The following is a 24066-nucleotide window of genomic DNA, read 5'->3' as shown; positions in this document are numbered from 1 at the left end:
GTAGAAAAATAACATAAAATATTTAATGTGACAAGCAAATATAGGCAAACAAATACTAAACAAACAAAAGGAAAACTGATTTTAAAGTGTCTGGATATCCAGACCTAGTTTCTAACTAAACTAGATCAATGTAAAAAAATATTTGTATAACTATTTTTAAAACAATATCTATATGTATGGAGTTTCTTGCTCATGAAACTGCCTTTTGGAAGGGGCAACTAGTCATTATATTAAATATTTTTAACTTTCAAAAGGCCCTTTTGGATAAATTTTATTAAAATAAATGATTTGCTCAGTCTGGATATCGGTGTATTTTGTCCAGAATGCGATCTTCTGAAAAGACAAATGGTATCATCCGATGCCTGAGATATCTAGAAGGTTTGAACCGTGTATCCTATCTATCCATCTAGGCAAGATTCATATATCATTAAAACTGTTAAACTAAATTAATAATAAATAATTTTTGTCAACCCTGAGAACACTTAGTATTTGACGACATTAATGCTGTTATAAAATGTTTCTGAAGAAACACAGCAGTCAGGACTTTGTATAAAAATAGCATAATACCGTAAGTTATGTTTCGTACAATAACCTAGTCTGTGACACTTAGGGTCTGTTTCACAATGTATGGATAAAGTGCCAAATAGCTATGCAACACATAAATTATTCGAAAGATAAAAGTTCCAAATAAGATACTTCACATTTCATGACGTATAGCGCTATCTGACAGTCGTGAAACGCAAAAATACTATTTATCCTACCAATAAGTAATAAATAGCTTATTTGGAACTTATCCGGACATTGTGAAACAGGCCCTTACTTTTCTATTTTATAATTCAGCTAATGGCGTGAAACTATTGTGCTTAGTATTCTTTATGTAGATTAAAAAGTACTATTTACATACTGTCAACTAAATTAAACATACTCTCGATAATTTGAACCACAGAAAAATTTAAAACACAATAAGTGTTTCAATAACCAAAATTCGTGATTAATAATTTCTACAAAATTCTTAACTATTAAATTCAAGTAATATTCAGATATTTATACAAAAATACGTCCATATACTTTTTAAGTATGTGTCTGAATGTCAAATAGTCGAAGGGACCAATTAACATTGATTTTATTCAATTTATTGAAAATTTTTTAAGGGACGTGAACCTCGTGGAGCGAGGAACAGCTCTTATCGGAACTACCAGGGGCAACTTATATCTTTAATTAGTACCTGTGTCCTTGAACCTCTAAGTCTCTACTCCAAACAGAACAAAATCAAAGATGGAGGAAACTCTTCTATTATTGCCTGTTAAGAATAAACCTGTTACTGTTAATTTTAAATCGAATGTTTTAAAATATATCACAATATATTCTTGTTGTGGTAAGAATTTCGATCGCTTAGTGTATATGTGTAAAAATACACCTAAAAACTATCTATGTTGGATGGAGAACTTGCTTCATATATCAAACTTTACAAGTTTCTGTGAAGTCTGTATGCGTTAAATTTCATTAATTTCAATATGAAAACTGATTTGTCATTACAAATGACTGTTAAACATGTCAAATGCAGGTCTAATATTTTTGGAATGTAGCAAACAAATAAATTATTTCATTTCTGCTAATTGCACCCTTATAGTTGTGGCATTATACGATAAATTAGACAATTAATAACATGTCTGCATGTCTTACGAATCAGTTTTACTATTCAGTCCTACTGGGACTATTTTGATCATCAAAAACCGGGTAGGTTTAGAATTTGATGCTATTTTTTTGTATGTATGTACCGTAAGTGCTGCAGAACTGCTTTCGCCTCTACAAAGCCAAGTTTTACTCTTATATCATGCACTAAAGGATTAACCAGTTTTAATTACTTTTAGATAACTGAATAAATTGAAGTCTCAAGTCAAATGAAAGGGTTTTTCATACTTTTGCTTAATGATACAAGCGTTTTGTGACTTAAATTATTTGTAATACACTCTTTCATCTCTTTCTAACTAATTATACTTTCGATGAGATGATAGGAGACTGCTGACACAGAAATGGATTAAAAAAATTTAATATACTCAACATACAAGCGTAGAGAAACTGCGCTAGATATGTCTTTTGAACTTAATATAAAATATGAAAGCTAAAGAACCTTATAGCAAAATTTCTGAATTTTTGGATTATTTATTTGTTTAAATATTTAATCAAGGCGTATATATTCATAGTAATGAACAGTCTAATCGACAATTAGAAGGAAATATCTGAATTCCGGATAGTCTTGGCAGATTCCTAAGGGGTTAGTAAGCCGAATGAATAATTATGGGAAGCCAACGTGGCACTAATAGACGTCAACAGGTGTATTTTGTAATTGCAATTTCACTTTTATTTAAAGGAACCCATTAAATTATGTTCCTTGAAGCGTCAAAGTCCGTAGAAGCTTTCAGAATTGTTTTGATTGCCTATTTGTTTCCAGTATTTTTTACTATTTTCAAATTTGTATAAATGTTAAGCACTAAAGGTAGGTCAACTAAAATTAGGTTTTACTATCAGAATCTTACTTTTATTTATAGTTTTACAGAAAAATCTACCAAGACTTCTTTACTTTCAATGTTAATTTTACCATTATTAATATTATATTCTTTTTTGTGTCTGAGATGCAAACTAATTGTTGTGGTACCAGATACCACATAACACACACACATTACCCACTTAATATGTTTTTATTTAACTTATTCCTTTTTTTTGTCTTCAATCAGTGTAACCGCTGACTGGCATGAAGGCCTATATCCTTAGCGGCCAGAATAACTTTGTTAGCGCGTTTCAGGTTATGACGTCATCGCATTGATTCGCAGCACAGATTGTAGGCTACAAGCGCTCAGTGTGACTCACGTCAAAAGCGTATTGAATTTTGACATAGGGAGTCATGTGTACCTTAGTCTCTCTGAATCTTGCCCAAGATTCTTTACCTGACGCCTAGATGAATCATTTATTTTAGTTTGGAATTCCTTTTACATCAAAATCGTACGTTCGTTCGTGACTCAGAAGATTGAGATATCTGAATGAAGACCGAATTAGTTTGGATTTGCGCAGGTGAATCAGCGTAACATCTATAAGATAGCTTTATATAATTAGGTCTAACAATAAACACACGCGATTCATTCACGTCATTTAAACTATTTGATAAAATTAAATAAATCAATGCTGCAAGCTTTTTATGTGTGGGCCTCAGATTTCTGTATCTGTTTCATGATCCTTTGTCAATGTAATAGGCAAATATGAGCTTCCTGTGCCTGACACACGCCGAGACTTTTGGGTCTAAGGCAAGCGTTTGCCGTTTCCTTCAACGTTCGAGCGAATGTTAAATGTGGACATGGACATTGGTGCACAGCCGGAGATCGAACCTACTACCTATAGGCCAACACTGCTGTAAATCATTTAATAAATACGCGCCCCTTTACCACTTGGAACAAGTAGATATTATATCGCTGGTTCTACAAAGTTCTAGACAGAGACTGGGCGTAAACTAGTTCAAGTATCAAGGTTGGTCAATTAGTGCAAAATATGATCTTGACAGTTGATAGAGACAGGTGATTCAGGAATACACCCACACACATAATTGCTTCACATATAAGGGATAGAATAATGCAGGGGCATGGTATAGTAAAAATATATGGTCTATATGATATTTAAAAATCAATTATTCTATAGTACGATGTATTATTACAGAAGAATTATTATGTAAACGTCACGTGACAAATCTAAATAATAATGTAAAGAAAAGTATGTGTAAATTACATCTTCCATCAATTTTTTTTTATCGTAGACATGACTTGACATTTGTATAAAAAATATACATTCTGTATTATATCAACATAAAAAATAAACTCTATAATATATAAAAATACACTAAATTGCCATAATTAATAAGAATACAATAAGTTTAATAAAATTAAAATACAATAAGTGTCATAAATTGTTATAATTTAATAACCTGAAAGCCAAATTAGTTCAAAACCTAATAACAATAATAAAATAATGTTAATAAATAAAAAAAAACAAAAATTATGTTTGATTTGTCAATGTTGCTAGATCAACAAATTTCTACAGACTATCAAAGAGTCTGTCAATTTGTAAATCTATTAAATTATATATATAAACTAGCTGACCTGGCGAACTTTGTTCCGCCTTAATGGCAATAAATAAGCAGTTTGGGTTTTTTTATTGGAAAAAATACAAAAAAATTAAATACCTACATTAATCATTCATTATTATTTCTGTATTTTAGTACATAGGTTGCTCTTCACTTAAGTACCTTGTGATACACATTTTTTCATTTTTTGTTTTATTATCAGGCGCAAAAACAAACAACGCTGATGGTCTTCCGACCCGTGAACATGCCACGTATAATTGACCATGGGAAAAACATGAATGTTCTAGATTTAAACCACAAACTTTTAAGGATTGGCCTTGTGATTTGTTGATGGTCATGGAAAATGCAAGACGTATCGGAAATTGAAGTCTTTTAAATTCAAACGGCATATCGGTTGGGATCATCGGGATCCTCGGAATAAGAACTTCCTCACCTTTGAATTTTCCTATCATTATCGTAGCGTAAATTACATTGTTCTTCAATTTTCTAACCACCAAACGCATACCATTATGTAGTTCAGGTCATCTACATCTTTATTCTTTTTCTTCTTTTTTATCAGTAAGCAATGTAACTCTCATGTTTGTTGTCAGCTGCAGTTTCGTCACATAGCGCCATAGATTTGACGATTTGAGGCAAGCGTTTATTTCGTCGACAGCCGTAGATCTTGGAATTACTGGCAGTATTTGGCGGAAATCGCCAGACAGTAAAATCATTGCTCCTCCAAAACATCTCGATTCATTGCGTAAATCTTTTAATGTTCGGTTAAGTGCTTCCAATGCACGTTTATGCGCCATTGTGCATTCGTCCCAGATGATGATTTTCGATGCCGCTAAAACTTTGGCCATTGCTGAGTGTTTTGCAATATTACATGTTGGTTCTCCAATAGTTTGAAGATTTAACGGTAATTTTAATTCTGAATGAGCCGTACGGCATCCTTCTTACAATGTGGCTGCTATTTCAGAAGAAGCAACTGCAACCGCTATGTTGGATCTCGCCCGAACAGTTGCTAAAACTAATGACATGAGGAATGTCTTGCCAGTTCCACCAAGGGCATCTAGGAAATATAAACCACCATTTTCATCATCGTTTGCCTTCATTAAAGTATCATAAACTTCCTTTTGTTGGTATTTCAACAGGGGTACATTCGTTTGAACTACTAAATCTAATTCCTGGTGATCATATTCACGTTCCCGTTCCAATACTCGATTAAATGCGTCATTCGACAACAACAACAAATAGAAACATTCATCATTCTTTGGATGAACTGTATACATACGACAATACCGAGTTTTATAGTTCTCTTCACTGTTTATACGAATGGGCAATAGCACTATCATTATAATTAAATTGTAAATTGTAAAAATAATTAAACGTATTTATTTAATAGAAATATTTTGAATATTGATATCTTACAAATATCAAATTGTCATATATACGTCATTACATAGCTGTCATTATACGTCAATTACATAGCTATCATTTGCGTTTTATTATTCCAAGTCTGATTCTTATTTGTTATACCACTTTTTATAGTGACTGACGTTTCATGTCAAGTCCCACGGGAACGCTGTCGAACGGGATAAAAAGTATCCTATGTCCGTCTCCTGGCTCTAAGCTACCTCCATACCAATTTTCACTCAAATCTGTTCTTTCGTTCTTGAGTTATAAGTGGTGTAACTAACACGACTTTCTTTTATATATATAGATAAATGGTTTACATTATATTACGGTTTTGAACGACTTTGACGTAATTAAAATATAATAACAACGCCAGCTGATATTTGATATCAAATCACAAAACATTAATAAAATAATTTATCAATAAGGTTTTTATACGATGTCATAATTATTATAGGCGACACTATTATATCTGGTACCATTTGTTCTTGTAGCATATTTATAACTGCCATAGCGAGTTATGAGGCGCTATTGTCTTCTAGAAGGACAGGTCTTATGTATGCAGTCCTTTGTTTTTTTGCATCCGCTTATACAGTATTAATTTACAATATATTTTAACTACATGAATGGAATGTCTCAAAATAGAACTTGTTCATTTATTGCGGCGATGGAAATTGTATTCTTTTTTACAACAAACTCCCAAGCGAAATTAGAGAATTATCACTAAATAAATTTAAAGTAAAGGCTTTTTCTAAATATCACGAATACTTAAATGATCCTAATCCTTGGAATTCATTTGCACCAGTTCTAACAATTTGTATGACCTAAATTGGCGAATGAAAAGAGTGGCGGAAAGTTTCTTGCCAGTTCTTTTTGCCCGCTCTACGTCCTTGACTAGAACTGGTAGTAAATGTAAATATACAATTGCTTTAATTTGTTTTTTTTTGACGTTCATAAGTCTACGTGTTTACCTATATGAATAATATATTTTGAGTTTAACATTAACGTTGTCTAAATGTATTTAGCTGGGTTTTTAGTACAAGGGACAGAAGATCATTTTACCTCATGGACCCAATCAAAATAACATTTATAAAAAAAAAAACCAATGGCGCTACAACCTTTTTAGGTTTTGGACACAGATTTGTATCTGTGAATTTTAGTCTTCAGCGTGCGACTCTCATCATTTTGTAGATTCGATCCCTGGCTGTGCACAAATGAACTTTCTAAGTGCGCATTTAACATTCAATCCTACTGCGAAGGAACATTGTGAGGAAACCGGCTTGCTCTATACAAAAAAAGTAACGGCGTATTAGACATAGAAGGCTGATCACCCACTGGCATATTACATTCAAAAATTAGTATGAAACAAAAGAGGCCCACACCCAGAAAGGTTGAAGCACCATGTAATTGTATGTATTAAATGTAATTTATACTATAGGTTATGTTCATATGTCGTGTACTTTAATAATTAAAACAAATTTAAATTACGATTATGCAATTATTTTGGCTACAATTGTTCTGAAATAATTGAATGACGGAAACGAATCTTGGCTGCGGTGTTTTCCTGAGCATCACTGGCTGAGTAATACTGGACTATAATAGTCTCATTTGTAATTTAATAGATGTAAACTCTTGGCTCTAGTTTGGGACGATGCGCCAGTATATATGTAGTCTTGTCTATTTAAACTTCTCTTGTAGGCCTTAACCCAATAATAATAAAAAAGTATATCTGCCTCTTCACATTGTATTTTACAGGTTTACATGCAGCAGATACTGACCATCTTTGTGGAAGGCTGGTAGTGTTGGTAACTGGTCAACCTTTCATCGCGGACAGAAGATTTGCCTTAGTTACGACTTCTGTTTGTTAAATCCTATTAAACATGTATTACAACTCAGATATCTAAACCTTTAAAGTTAACTAAGTATGTAAATACATATTTATCGATTTAATTATTTTTTATATATAATAGGGGGCAAAGTAGCTTCAGGAATTGATACACTTTTTTCTTCAATATTCCTTGAGTTAACATGATTTAGATTGTTGATAGTGTTATCAAAATGCAGCGATAACTTATCGTTTTTTAATGTTAACGATTTTAACAATCGATTATGGGTTTATCACAAATATATAAAATTCAGTCTAAAAAAATAAATTATTTTGTTTTTCATTTGTATGTTTATTACATTATCATGTTTTTTTCTGTTTACTACATTATAATTTATTTATTATTAGCAAGCAGCTGAATGCCTTATTGTAAGTGCGATTATCAATCTCATGTGAGTGGTTTATATTTATAATTTTTCGTTCTATGTGGATGTTTTAAAATCAATGTTCCGAAAACCAATGTGTGTTAATATTTATATAAATAATTACATTTATAAACGTAAAGTAAGGTTTATTTTTAATTTTAAGATGAAGAATTTCTGTGTTTGAAAACGCTTTGATAAAATAACATTTTGGATTGGATCCACCATTTGAAAAGTACCTACATAACGCTTCGAACTGCGTGGCAAAACTAGTTTTAATATAAAAGAATTTAAAACATTCTCTTTCTCATATTATTAATTAATGTGTAATTTAGTTTACTCACAGTTCCAACACGACGCACATATATTTGCCCCAATCATAAGCGTCATACAGCTGAATAAGGCGAGGGTGGCGGAGTCTCCTCATCACATCCACTTCGCGCTCTACGTTTCTCCTCTCATCTCTTCGGTTCACGGACACCAGCTTTGCAGCTAACTCCAGTCCCGTACTCTTCTCTCGGCAGAGGTACACTGTACCGAATTTTCCTCTGAAAGAAGGAATTTATATTAGTTCTAAACGGACCTTATTTGCAGGAAAATTTTATCTTGTCAGGTTTATTTTTCTCATTTAAAAAAAAATCGAATTTCTCATTTTGCTAAATTTTTTTTAATGTAGACATTACAGTAAACATAGAAAATTATTTTTTTACATAAAACTTAGCAAAATAATTGTAATGGAAGAACGACGACATCTCTCATAACTTTATTAGAGATAAAAACAATCGCATTGTGTATTTGATAATAGGCTTAGATTAGACATAGATTGGAATTACCTACAATTTCCTAAAATAAGTTTCCCAAATTAGACGGTCGATTAAAAAAATGGCTTTTAGGTTTTTCTTAATAGTAGTAATGTTATCCCAAAATGTCGCCAGAATCCCGAATTACCTCCTTAATATTTTGGAATCAACCTATTACACAGTAATAATGTATCATAATGTAAAAAACAAAATCGGTCCAGTAATTTTTTCTTTACATACAATCATTATATGAAATCTTTTAATATTTTAAAGTAACTCGTATATAAAACTTATACACTTACAAAGGCGATTTTCTGTCCCAACCTAAGCCGTACTACATATCAGCCATTCTGGCTCTAAGTTAACCTGTTTGACAAGATGGTATTGCATTACCGGATTAGGATATTTTATTACACTTAGGCCGCGTGGAATAGACAAGAAACTACTTATCACTGTCTGTTGAACTTTGGAATGTAAAAATATGAGTACATCCCACATACAAAGTCTCAGTTTTACACCTTCAAACAACACAGCCGAATTAGGTATTTACATAGTTACATGTACTGTTATTGATTTTTTAAACGGTTGAACCATATTATAATATGTATTCTTCGGCTTTATCTTTAGTATAAATATAAAAATAATATATATTCGAGCACAATAATAAGGATTACATTAAGTTTATGTTAGTATATTTAATATTAGTACTCGACTTCCAACGGAGTGAGGGCCAAATTATTCCATTTGTCTCCCATCCTTGCAACTATTTTCCAATACATCCCCGCTATATCTTCCCACTGGGCCATTTCAGTAAGGGTATTTTGCCCCATCTGTCATCACAAACCCGGGCAATGTGACCGGCCCATTCCCACTATGTCTTTGAATCTGTTACGTAGTCTGGTATTTTTGTAAGGCTTCGTACTAAACTGTGTTTTACTTTGTCATTACATTCAACTGAAAAATAGCCCTTTGGCATACTTGAATATTATTTAATTACGCCTTACTTAAACATTGGATAAATTGGATAATATACAGAAATTAAATTCACTCCAATTATCCTAAATATGCTTGTATCTACGGTGAAGGAAAATATTGCGAGAATCAACTGTTTGTGTAATACCACTAAAAGTTTATTTGACCATAATATATAAATACTTATGTATTTACATTTTACGTTTTCAATATAGGCGTTATGATTATGCAAAATGCATATATCTTTCAATCCTTCTACCATTCGCAAATAAGTACTTTACGAGCTAAGAAATTGAAAAACAATCTTTTTTTAATATTAGTGTTGACTTAATACTGGCTCTTGAAGTTGTCCTTGATAAGGTCCTATCTATAGCTTGAGTATAAATTGTATATTTTACTTTATTATATATTATAAAAACCGAAACGTCATATGCACTTGCTTGTGGTTCGTCAACATTGTCTTTTGCGATTGCTTTGTTTTTTCAACTACCTCTTCCTATCAATATGAGTCAATGTTTTGTTAGATTGTTTATTTAATTTGATTATATGGACGCGGTATTGTTATCTATACAATGCATATAGGCTATGAGAACTCGTAGAAACGGATTGTGGTTGGTACTCAGAAGGCAAAAGACAGAAACTGGTGAAAAGAAAAGATAGTCCGCTCCAGATATTCCTTTACTGATGACGCTCAGACATAGGCTGCCGATTAAAGAGATGGGAAGAACGTGTTTTCCCGGCTGTTGTCTGATAAACTCACCGTCCTATCTCGGAGAGCATATCGTAGTAGTCGTTGACATCTGTATTTCTCTTGATTGTGACATCTCGGCATGGAAATGGTGGTTCGATTTCTGTAAAAATAAATATGATATTAGAAATAGACATACGTAACTTAATATAGTGATAATAAAAACGATAATCAACATAGTAATAATATAAAGAATTAAACATTAATAAAAAGAAAATTAAAACAAATTAGAAAAGTTTGGTCCCAGCGGCAGTGCATCTTTAGCGCTGGCAGCATTTTCTCGCTGTTTTGCGATATTTATTAGAAAGCACCAGGCACAAGTTTAGTTTATTTTGATCTATTCTAAAGAGAGATTCTTTAATACTTGAAGCTTTGTCGGTCTTAGATTGACAAAGAATTTGAAATGTTTCTTTAGCTTCAAAACATATGAATACAATTCCATGTTATTTTAAATATGTCTACATATTCGCAATTACTTTCGCATCTTTCCCGTCTCCTTAGATATGATTAAATAAAAATGGGATTGAATTCCGTTAATTCTTTATCTATATAACTGAAATAACTCGGACAGAATCGAATAGTAGCTTTTTGAGTAAAAATCCATGATTTATCAACCAATAAAAACAAATCAATTTTGGATTTAACATTAACGTTCTATAGGGTATAACAGCTCAAGTAACTTTTTAAAATACTTGATTCGTATTCGAATTATTAACATCTCGACACAAGATGAAAGTCGATATTTCTAAGCCTGACAGAATGTCAGTTTCCTATGAACTTTAATGTACACCTTTCACGCGAATTGACATTTAAAAGTTGATTAAGATGTATGAAAAAAAACCCGTTTTAGAAAGTGCTAATTTGATCTGGGTTGTCATGGGAAATATATCAGATTACAAATTCTCATGGTTAAGTGATTAGTTAATTACAAATACTTAATCACTTAATTTATTTAATTGATAGTAATTAGTTTAAATGGTTTTTATACGTTTCAATATCTAACAACAAATTAAAACGATGAGTGATTATAATCCCAGCCGACAGATAATCTTCTTCTCTTGTTCTCTACAAAATTCTGCTGCACCCAGTGCTCAGTTATGGTTCTGAAACCTGGACCCTGAGCAAGAAAGAGCTTTCCCTTCTTATCTTCGAGCGGAAGATTCTTCAATTTAAGCTCTATTTACAACGATGCCTGGCCTATTTGCTACAATCATTTTTACAATTCAGCAAATGGAACAGGCTAAAGTGGTTGGGACATGTTCACCGAATGGCTGACGACAGAACCCCAAGACCTTTAATATACTCATAACCTGGTTTAATATATTTATAAATATATATTAAAAATTATACGAATAAATCACGAACACGTAGTAAGACAAATGATCGCAAGTCAAATGTCATCGTGCCTAACCGGCGCGTGAGTCGAAAATATAGTGGAATTCGTTCTTCTGCCAAAAACCGAATGCTTTTGTTTATTTATTTAACGTTCGGGGATTTAGTTATTCCAGACGCGTGGGAGTTGATCAAGATAACTTTAATAGAATATTGTCTTTTATTGGCCTTGGTACATAGTATCTTGCCTCTTGTTCACCTGTAGTGCATACGAATTTATCAAGAACAGCAGAACAGACTCCTGCCACGTTCTGCTGTTAATCTTATATAAGGTGATAGACATAGACACTCTTAATGTCAGTGCGTTGGCTTTTAGGAATCTATATTTCTTCTCTATTCTTAATTGTAAGATATTCTTACAATGGTATCGTTCATTAAGTCTGTGGCTGAAAATTATAAATGCCAAATTCAATGCTTTCTTTACACACTTAACGCAAAGACATGCTTGTGACATTGAAAAATCTATGCCAAGAAACACAAATGTATTGCAGACCAAAAGTTTAAATTTTGCGCGTCTTGCCTAATTATATTGGGGTCGTGTCGTTTTAAGTAGGGAAAAGTCGAACAACTTGGCTTTTATCCAGCACTTTACAAATAGTTTTTATTTTGCAATAATACGCGTCATATCCGTGTATAAATACGTGCTACGTTTATGTATAAGGTTCATTCATTTTCAAAACAGATAGACCGCAATGACGCACAGTTACAAAACTGCGAACTAAAATACGACGGAATATTTCTGAATTGTTGTTGACACATTGCAGTAGTGTTGGACTCTCATCCCTGAGGTCGTAGGTTCGAGCCCCGGTTATGCACCAATGGACTTTCTTTCTATATGCGCATTTAACATTCGATCTACCGGAATGTTCTAACGTAGCAAACATCGAAACAACTTCAGGGTGTCGGTTTTTTGTGACGGTGTGCGCGCGCTTCGAAAAATTTACTCAAATCATTTTTGCCTCAGAAGTATAACTTGAATGGTTCACCATTCAAATGGTCAGCTTGTCTGCCCAATCACAAAGCGGCGAAATTTCGAGTTAGGCGCAGTAATCTAGGTCGGTGAGTTAATGCAAATCTCCTAAGTAAGCTAACTGTCAAATGGTCATAGAATGTTGACAGATAGAGATAGATATATGTGAATTAAGACAGTTGACAGATCTCATAACTATTCAACCGAATTTCGATAGAAATGCATTCATGACTGATGTGTCATTTGTGAAATTCAAAACTTATCATCAAACCAAAAGGCGTTAAGTTTGAAGTGTGTGTACGTTCGTTCGTTTTTGATTGGTTAACGTCCAACGCGCGTTGACACGCGACACAATACGTCATGCAACGAACCTTCGATTATTAGACCTAAGTTTTACATTATTACCCCCCAAGATAGTAATTATTTATTTATTTAAACCAAAAATAGTTTTACGTTTCCAATATATAACCCGGTAATGCACTTTCCAGCCTTCTGGTAATGGGCGGTGGTATGACTTCTAGTGAGCCTTCTACCCGTTTGCCCTGTTTCATTAACGAAAATAAGTATGATTTAGAGTTAACATGTGAATCTGGCGTCAACTTAAAATAAGTGCCTTCATGACGAGAAGTAAATTCGGCTAAATAAAGTCAATTATGAAAATTAACCGGCGCCAGTGCAGACTAAAGATCGACATAAAGGTTAGAGCACATTGCACCCACACGAATAATTGAACCACTGCCAAGCCACTGTCAATGTTCTTAAAGCACTTGACCAGATCGTAATGCAACTCAATGAGGTTATCAGAAATTGAATCATCGGGATACAGGGAACTAGGGCCCACATTGATACTCGGTAACTTCCGAAAATACCAATCCCGGTGTTTGTATCAAATTGATTTGGACGTCTCATTGCCAGTAGGTTCGCAAGTGTGTTGCCAGCCTTTTAAGAATGCTCTGTTCTTGAAGGACCCTAAGTCGTATGAGTTCGGAAATACTTCAGTGGGCAGTTACTAGCCATATAGTTATGGTGCGCGGCAAAAACTGCCTACTAAACTGTAGTTCAAACGGTTGTTCTAATCTGCCTTGACGTCCGATGATGAAACTCAGCTGTGGGTCTTAAGCTGAACAATTCCCCTGAACTCTTTCTCCATGGTAAATCAGGTAGAAGATGCAGAGAGACCCCACATCTCTACGCAACGCCAAAAGATCGAGCCGCTCGGAAAGTTACTGGTCGTCGACGATTCGAAACGAAGCTTCCGCCCAGAGGTGGGAAGAGTGCCCCATGTAGAGCCGAATTTATACTTTTAGAGAGACGGTCCGGAATGAAGAACCGACTCTCTAACTATCTCCTCCAGAAGGAAGAGTTTTAATTTCTTTAGTAAAAACAGAACTATAGGAGGTTGTATGACTAAGGTGGTGAGTAGAAAAATTGAAGAAGAAAATTCTTACCTCCAACAGGATCCGTTTCATCTACGTGGATCATCTCGGATGATCTGAAAAAAAAACAAAAGAAAATTAACTACAAATCTAATTTAATGAACATTATAAATATTAATGCTAATTATGATCACAGATTTTTCATTTCATCATAAACAGAAGTAAGTAATGAAGCTTTAAAACTTTACAATCAGTCTAAACTAAACATCTTTGCGTCTATTGTAAGATTCTAGTATTAAGAATATCCATAGTGCTAAATCACCTGCATTATGACCATATCACACCAACACACCCTCACGTCCATACGTCACCTTCACACCATCACACAGCACAGCCGAATTAGGTATTAGTTGGTAAATGTATTTAATCATTTTTATGAATAGTTCCTTTCGTGTGAACCTTTTTGATTATACTTATACTACTATAATTATACTATGTATTCCATCGTAGGTTATATCTTTAGTTTAGTTTTTTGTTATATATAATTTATATAAGCTGTAGTAGGATTACGATATACATAAATTGTTAGGAAAATACTGTAATATATTATTAGTATAATACAAAAGCCCTGACGTACTTTCTAGATGACTAAGTGAGAATTACTAAAACTGCCAACGAGCCAAAATCAAGGTCACCGCTGTTTATTTAAAATTTAAACAAACAAGACGTGTCTTAATACCTACCGTTGAAAACGGGTCATCTATTTAAATCGCACGGCCGACTAAGGATCTCAGACATTCAATTACACGACAGATACAAATTGCTTATCAGATTTATATCTATAATGTTAGGCAAAATGATTTATGTAATGAGAAATTATTTAAATATTTTCAATCAGATTTAATGCTAGGACTTGTAAAATAATTTTTTAAAGAAATTGTTTCCACGTAATAATTGTAATCTAATTACCAACAAAACCGAGGCTCCTTAGTGAGTTCCCACACAGATCAATTTGTTAAAAGCTATGTATTTCTGTCATGATTAAGGTTTTGTTTATTTACTTGTTTCCAACCGTAGCATCGCCAGTGTGGATTATATTTTGGCAATAACTCTGAGTTCTATAATAATTGTTAATTTATATTTTTTATAACACAAATATTAAACTAATAGAACCTCACTAGTGACCTTATGCAGTAGTTTTTGTGTTTATCGCGTTGAAACAGACCTATTAATAACTAAGTAACTAAAATGTTAATCTAAGGATTAAAAAGTTAAAAGAGCAGTTTTAGTATATAATATAGTGTATAGTATAGTATAACAGAAAGTGCTATTTGTTAAATGATTTCACATACATTTAAATTTCCCGATTTCGAGGAATTCTTAAAGATTCCCTAAAACGTATACATTCACCAGAATTTGGAATCTGCTACCCACTAATGCATTTTCAAACCGATTCGACTAAGGGTGTTCATTATTAGTTATTAAAAGAGCATATCAATGTTTTAAAGACCCGCAACGCACTCACGAGCCAATGCTTGTGTCTGTATGAGTGGCGGCACTATCAGTTATCATGTATCACTTAACATCTGGTATGCCATTGCTATATATTAAAAAAAACAATAATCTTACAGTTCCCATAATAATCCTATTTTCAGTTTATAGAATCTTGTTTTATTTATCCAACAAATAGTCTCGTTTACGAAAAACAAATGTTTTCCAGCATAAACGTTTTGTTTCTAAAGAAAATCGCGGCTGTTCCGGCATTTTACGATTCGTAAAAAATAAAACGGATCAAGGTCGTCCATATATTACGGTACGTGTGAAAATGTAGTTTTAATATTTCATCATTTAGAAGAAAACTCAGTAATGACACGTTTGTGATAAGAAGTAACTCACTTTGAAATTTCGTTACAAAAACGTGGCCAGGGTCTCGCATCTAACATGATCAAGAGTTTAATGTACGTGTTAAAAGCTTTTTCACTTTGAGCAGAAACAATTATTGCTTCCGAGGATATTAAAGGCGTAGTTATATACGTATTTATTTCTGTGTTAATTTTATTACACTATCAGAATAGAGACAAGAAAACGTATCATATAAATGTTAATAAGGACTTTTAAGTAATATTTAAACTTTGATTTATCTAAATTATTACACAGACTCACAGTTATGTTTACAAAATAAAGTTTAAAATAAAGAATTTGTTATTATCGCTGACCGAAGAACATACAAAATTTATCATATCGACTCAGACGTGACGCTCATCTCCTTTAACTTCTACTCTTCTTTTAAATCCCGAAAACAATCTCTTTTATCCTAAAAACGAATCTGAATTATATTACATTATCTATATTATTATATTATCAGGTCCTTATAACTATATGTTACGCTCCTCTAATAGATGCTTTTGGAAATTCCATCCCATAGCTCATCCTTAGGCAATTCGTTTTGGATCTCCGCCATTAAGCTGTGGAATACGCCCGACTCCATACGAAGGGAACCATAACAACTTCTATATAAACATTTCTTAACCATGTCCTATCCTGCTCAATCATGACTTTTGTTATTTTTATATTTCTTATTCTTTTGTATTGCATTTCAATTCATCAAACCTTTTTAAATTTTTTGTTTAATATATAATTTTTTTTTATTAAGTATATAAGATTAAGATTGGTGATTCTATATTATTATTTTTTGCTTACTAGAGTTGCCTGAAAGACATCACTTGTTAGGGATAAGACCACCCGTTGCATCTCTTGCATTATATATGTTATTTGTTTTTTTCATAAAATATCTAGATTTTATGGAGCACAGATTATAATCAACCTATAATACGTTGCTGCATACAGACCACATCACATAGTTACGTACGTGATGTCTGTGCTACATCTTGAAGAATGCCGTCATGTCCTCGATATTGAACCGGACAGAGAGGGACAAAAAACCGGGACACTTTACAGTTCCAGCAATCACAAATGCCCTGGCTGATTTATCCTCTGCATTTTCTTATCGTTGGGCATTAAAACAACCCACGTTTGTAATGTTGTTCACAGATAATGTGACTAGTAAGAGGTGACATATTGATACAAGAAAAAACTTGCGTACATCAGAATAAAAGGAATTATATTAATTAGCTTTAATATTCTAAATTAATAAATTTAGAATTTTAAAGCTAATTAAGGAAATTGTTATGAGCTGTCTTGAAACGGAAATAAATATAAATATATAAGTATAAAACAAACCGATTCAATAGTGTTTTGTGAGAGGAGTTGGTTTTGACTTTGACATAACCTCAATATTTAAGTGTAGTAGTATTACATCGTCAAAAGACGGATACACATTATTCGATTTGTTCTAAAAAACTGTCTTGGACGAAGCACAGGCTTTCTCGAGTCAAGGTGAAATTCTTGGGCAACGTGGTTGGTTGATTGTTGACTGATAGCCAAAAAAATGATCTGCTATATTCACGTGTTGTCGCCATCTTGGCACACTTCCGGTTCATGGCCCTTAGATTGTATATTAATTAGACAATGTGGTGACGGACAACTGAGCTTTATAAAGTGGTGTTTTTTGCGTATTTTAAATAATTTATCTGACGTCTAAATCTTTTTTAAGTTTAATTTTAATTTGATTATTCATTTAATGTAATTTCGGTACATTAAATTTAAAATAAATAAAATAAATTATTAGGAATGCAAATTTTGTAAATCAACAAAAATAAAATTACTTTAAAAATATACAATCGCCAAACTTAATCTAAAATAATATAAAAACTATAAGCTTTTTATATTCATACTTTACGATGTCTTATTTAAGATGTAAGGCAAAACTAAGAACAGTTATAAATCTAAAGTTAGTCGATAAACTTCAATATTTGATTAATACATCGATACTTTTACCCACGCATCGGACACAAATTATAGGTGTCAACGATTTTCTATTTGTTGTGTGGGCTTTCCTGAGATGTCTTATATAGTAGGAATCTCAGTGAACGGTGTTTAGTATAAACAAATATTTATGGCATTAATAAGTCAATATCAATGAGCTTCTTTTAAAAAGGAAACATTATAATTTAACTTTAACTACTCGTACGAATTATTAACCGCTTTAGCGATTTTATAATTATTGGTGATGATGACGGTAGGGATAAAATGATAGCACGGACAGTGATTGACGTGTATTTATATTGTTCCTTGTGTTAAAGATTTTCGTTAATGACATGGCAAGTTAGGCTATATTGTAATGTTAAATTGTATATTTGCGCAGAGACAATTTATATTTAATAAAAAAATCTTCAGCTTTTAATAATAATTACCACCTGAAACAATTGCCAATGGACATTGATAGTCTGTGCGGAAAGAGAACTGTCTTTTCGTCTTCATGGATTGCACTATCAATAGCGGGAGTTGCGGTTTGCTGCCATTTTTGATGTTACGTTTTCGTTTTTGTTGGTTGAGGGCTCGCGAGTGCGTTGCTGGAATGTGAAAAACGCTGTTTGTTGTACGCTATTATCTTTACTGCCCCCTAGACAGCTAGTTCAACATTGTGGTGGTTCACGGTAAAAACCGCCTTAAAAACGCTGAGTTGTGAAACGACCGACGCGCAGACAGTAGCAAGTGTTCTAAAAATATCACGATTTTCATAGGATATGCACAATCGTCATGAATATTTGTCGGTTTGAAAGGAAATAGCCGTTATATCACTGTTATTGAAGATGCATCTATATTCAGCAGGCATGCCACGTCAGTGGTGTACGTCATTACTCATTGTGTACGCCTTAAGAGGCGCGGAGCGTCGTGGAATTATTTTAGCGGGGGGTAAAGTCCTTCGTTTTGCTGCAACTGACTTTTCTAAGAATAAATGTATAGTGGCTATATTGTCTATAGTAGTAGATTCTATATGAATCTTTTTTTATTATTTATGTAGATTAGATAGATACTGTCAAATTGACAGGTAAATTTTTGATTTGATTCGTGTCAATTCCAATGTTGCCATATTAGAGACACATTTTTTTGCGATGTTTTTTTGGATATGATTTGGATTGGATTTTTACTAAATTTACCAATACAATACCAACATAGTGATCTCTGTTGGCTATCTCATTTTAATATTCTAGATATAACCGGAGGTCTAGTAAATAGATATGGCGCATTATCAACGAGTAAATATTATTCGTAGTTAAATAGCGTCATGGGTGGTTTATTTGCAATCGAATTAAAACGTTCATAAGTGTACATTGTGTTACCTAAATAAATAAATGATTTTTAAGTTTTTTATATATTATATTAACTTATTTATTTCACTATATTATCTAAAATCTACGATAACCACATGTGTTTAGTGGTTTTAATCGAAAATTTTCACGGCGAAAATTATTTCATGGCGCGAGCCGGCGTAAGCGTATTTTCACCTCATTAAAAAAGTTTACGTTTACGCTTTACGTTACTTTAAGAAATAAATATTGACTGAGCCCCAAACATCTTATTATTTCTTATTCAATATATAAAGTTCCAGGTTAAACCGTTGTATTGGATAAGAAAAATATTAGCAGCAAGGATTAGAAACTGCGTGGATGAAAATTGTATGGAAAATGGATGCGATCTAATTGTATTAAAATTAGATTACTCTTAAGTGCTCACAGTTAAAAGAAAAAGATAGCGGAACGATGGTTTAATCAGCTTTTATATGCATTTTCGTTTTTTCAATAATTTATGTCGATACCGAATCCACTCAAAATTAAAGTTGATATTGTAATGGGTATTGGGACCCCAGAGCGAGATGTGGTCCAGAGACCTATATACCAAACAGAGAGAATGGAGGAAGTGGTCCAATATGACCTTTAGCAATGAAGAACGTATAAAAAAATGGCTTTTATTGAAACGAATTTTATATATTTTCATTTCCAGGTCAATATTGTACATAATTTATACTTTAATTAATTAAATACCTAGTTGTGCTAATAATACAACTGAAGTTCCGGTGTCGACTTGTTAATTAATTTAAAGGATTTAATTGAATTAAAACATTAACGAGTATACTTTTAATTTCAAAAAAATATATATTTATTTATCAAATAAAGGCTATAGTCTATTTGGTAAATGTGTCAGGTAAGTACTAAATTATTTTAATTTGGTTATTATTTATATATAATAAAAAACGAATGAAAGTAATTTAATTTTTTCCCGATTTACGATTGTTGTGTTAAATTTATAATATTACAGTGTCGTAACATTAATAGAATGTATAAGTGGTGTCAGCATTTCAATTTTCAAACATGCATGCATTTTATTTATGTAATGCAAAATTAAAAGCAAATTATGGTATGTTATTTAAAAATAATAAAATAAGATAAGAGAATGATGAGTACAAGGATAATAAAATAGGCTACCCGACTCCATACGATTGGCTACCTCTCTATCATCTTTTAAAACTCTTCTGTATAAACATTTCTTAACCTTGTCCCTATCCTGATCAATCGTAACTTGTGTAATTCTTGTGTTACCTTTTCTTTTGTATTGCATCGCTATTCGTTATTCCTGAATCTGTAAGATTAGCGTTTTACTTTTTAGTTTGTTTTTTTGTATTATTTTAGCATTTGGTTTTTGCATTTGGTTCTGCACTTCTTGCTCTCATCATTTCTTAGCATCATTAGCTTTCTCTTAGTAGGGATACTTGGGTAAGATCGCTTATTAGCGATAAGGCCGCCCGTTGCATCCCTTGTATTTTTTATGTATTGTGTTATTTGTGTTTCTTTTTTTTACTCATCTCATTGAAGGCGTTTAGTAGAAAATATTATACTTAATCAAACCCCTTTAAAGTGAGTTAAAAGGGAAGTATAATCTGACATTTCGCGTAACATTCAAAAGGCATTGTCCTAAAAATAAGAAACTGTAGTGCTAAAAGTCTTGTACGTTCTACTTGAGCCCAAAACCTCAATGTCAAAACCGGCTCAATGGAGCGCGGTTAATGAACCCTGCTTTCGAATCGAGCTGCGATAAACAGCTGCGAGCATACAGCCTGCGTATTGGACGTATAAAACTAAACCCTTATGTATTAAATGACACCGAATGGATTTTTGTACAGTTTTCACCAATTCTTGAGGAAAGAAGAAATTCTTTAGGTGAAATGTGTCTAATGGACTTTCTATACTCGAACGGCAAGGGATCGACGATCGAAAAAGTAATAACACAAAAGTCATCTTGCCTGTTAGAATAAACAAATTATCACGAAACTGATACAGAAATCTGGAATCCAGAACTGAAAGGTTTTTTAACGCAACTGGATTTTAGATGTGTATGTGTTTTTATGTATAAGGATTATCGTTGAAGCGACTTTTAACTAATTAAACTAAGTCAACGCAGGCGATGCGAACCTAACATTAACCTATGGAGTGCCCACATTGTCTCATAAAGAACTCAGGAACGAGTATATTTCCGTTTCTCAGACTGTTCTCAGATTTTAAACAGTTGTTCTTGATTTCAATAAAAAAAATCTATATAATTTTAACTGCCAAAAAGTTTGTGTGTTTATTTTTATTTGATAGGGTGCAAACGAGCCTACGGGAGGCCCAAAAGGGGCAGTGATCGCCAACCATAGACAACCAATTATAGTCTACTGTCTTTAAACAATTGAAGGTCGTAACCCCCAAGGAAGACATCGGGCTTCGATTCCATACTTCGCTAGTTCGCAAAATAAATATACTGACGAAGGACACGTTTGTAAGATAGACAGTACAAAAATATTACTTAATTTCAACACAAAGGACTTTTTCTGGCAATTATTTAATTAATTGTAAAAATAACTCGGATTACTTATCACTTATGTCACAGAGATATAATTGAATGCAAATGCGTTGCTATCGGAGTCGCAATATCCGGTATTGAGTAATTAAATATGGTCCTGTTTTAGAATGAAGTAGACCCGCGGCTTTGTTTACGAAATACGCTGCGATAAGCAATCATATTCTCAAAAAAAATATTTCCAAAGACCAACTTTAATTGATTTGTTTCGACTTGAGGCGAAGCAGGAAAAAAAGGAAATTAGTCAAATTGATGTATAGTGTTAAAGGTGTAAGAATAAAATTTAGTAAATTAAGCACTGTAGACAAACTAAGTAGACATTAAAAATTGAACATCACTTGAACTATTAACATTTTTTCCTTTTGCGATAACTTTTAGTAATTATTCTTGTAAAATTTAAAATACGTAATAACGATAATTTACCAACACTTCGTTGTATGTACAGAAATACAATACTATTGACATAATAAATAAAAAGGAGGCCAACTGTTGGCCTTATCGCTTTCGAGCGATCCCTTTCTAGCAATTACTATGAGAAAAAAAATAGATAATATAAGCAAGTACAAAAACTAATATGACAAAACTAATCGAACACAACAAAGCAATTAAAACAAATGTAATCAGTGATCAGGCCAATATAAAAAAGGGACAAATGAAAAGGAAAAAAATGCTTATTTTGTGTAAGCATTACTATAGCAAGCGAAATGCGAGAAGCCTAGTTATTTCACTTGTGCATACATTTTGTTTGCATTTAAACACTGGAAATTGATAATTTAATGTGAAACCAACATAATATGTATTAACATATTTCAATTACTTTGGACATATGCTAAATTTGTTAACTATTAAAATTAAAATAATTTTTCAAACATAGCTGTCGTTTAATGTTTATTCTTACAAAAGTTTCCAATAAGAGTGAAATTTTAGGCAAAAGCTTTGTGTTGTTGAGTTTAAATAACAACTAAACTTTATATTTTAAGCAAAACCTAGCTACTTCTTTCGTATACCCTTTTCAAATTATAGATTTTCTATAAGTCTGAAGCTGAAGAAAAGTACAAGACCGAATTAAATAAATGTTTTAGTACATTTATCAAGAAAGTATTTAATTGCCGAAAAACCGAGGCTCTCATAATTTCTGATGTAAGAGGCATCAGTATTATTCCCAATGATTCAAACCCATAATGCAAGTGGTTTTCGTATGCAAGTTCGTTGTAGTTCTCTCGATATCCGTAGCGCTGATGTCGCAACCTTGGAACAAAGACTTATCTGGATCGGGATCTTGGAAGTCACAGAGTAAGACTTTTGGATACATAACATTGTTTTCATATCATTGAAAGTATACAAAACGTTATATACAGTCGGCCACGAGTTAACCTTGCTTATTTGAAAGCGCTAAAGAATTTCTGTCACTTACATCCGTTTACACAACCGTTTATAATAGCTATTATTATTAATATCAACTGTAATTATACATTTTAGTATCTTAGCGGTTATGCAAATGTATGATTACCGGCGAAATAACTAATGTTTTAGTGTTCAAAGTTACAAGGGTAATTACTTATTAACTTTTTACCTACTTTCCATAAACAATTTAGTGAAAAAGGTGGGACAGTAGACACTGTCCCGAATTTTAAATAACGTTTTAGTTTGTAATGGTTGGTTTTATTATTATTTTCTGATGTAAGACCTAAAAATGTATTTTGAAAATCATTAACACTAGAAAGACGGGAAAATCTATCTACCTACAAAGACGGCGACCGGTCAAATGACTCCTCCAATATATTACACCTTTTTTATTATTTTAGCTGTTAAAAATGGTAACTATAGTAATAAAACAGGGTTTGATGTATGATTAATTATAATATTTATACACATATTTTATATTTTAACATTTTCTTTACGTTACAAGAGCCGCAAAGTGGCTTTTTACAAGTATCTTTATTAGTTTTATTTTTGTACTTTTGTACATAACATTTTCCGAGTTTCCGGATTTTGAGTAGAAGATCGAGAAGAATTGAAAAAATGTACGGCCACCTTCGAGATGCCGCTTTGACACTATGATTTTATGCCATCTGGTAAGCCACATCCACGCCGTACTTGGTGCATTGTAGAAAGGCACAGTTTTTGGCTTTTTCTTAGGGTGATTGGAGTCTATTTCAACATTGTTATGTAACGTGCTAAGGAATAACACGTTCTTTTTTCGTTTTCCTTGATAAATTGTGAATATACATCTATCG

At 32.6% G+C, this 24066-nt stretch overlaps 1 protein-coding gene across 2 annotated transcripts in view; it reads right to left on the bottom strand.

Annotated features, from left to right (window-relative positions):
* Positions 1–24066, bottom strand: part of LOC110996706 (myosin light chain kinase, smooth muscle) — a 33474-nt gene that overhangs the window by 7836 nt on the left and 1572 nt on the right. Inside the window, exons 1-4 of one of the 2 annotated variants that reach the window (XM_045628630.1) lie at positions 18349–18372; positions 14105–14148; positions 10307–10397; positions 8119–8322 (exon numbers count right to left, since the gene is read on the bottom strand). In XM_045628630.1, the coding sequence (XP_045484586.1) occupies positions 8119–8322; positions 10307–10397; positions 14105–14148; positions 18349–18371 (362 nt within the window). In that variant the 5' untranslated portion in view covers position 18372. Of the gene's footprint in view, positions 1–8118; positions 8323–10306; positions 10398–14104; positions 14149–18348; positions 18373–24066 lie in introns of those variants that run through there. The other variant, XM_022264520.2, reaches the window with a different exon arrangement.

Source organism: Pieris rapae, chromosome 6, assembly GCF_905147795.1.
Source record: "Pieris rapae chromosome 6, ilPieRapa1.1, whole genome shotgun sequence".
In the NCBI taxonomy this organism is placed as follows: domain Eukaryota; kingdom Metazoa; phylum Arthropoda; class Insecta; order Lepidoptera; family Pieridae; genus Pieris; species Pieris rapae.
The sequence above is the reverse complement of the archived record's forward strand: the minus strand, read 5'-3'. Positions and strand labels throughout refer to the sequence as shown.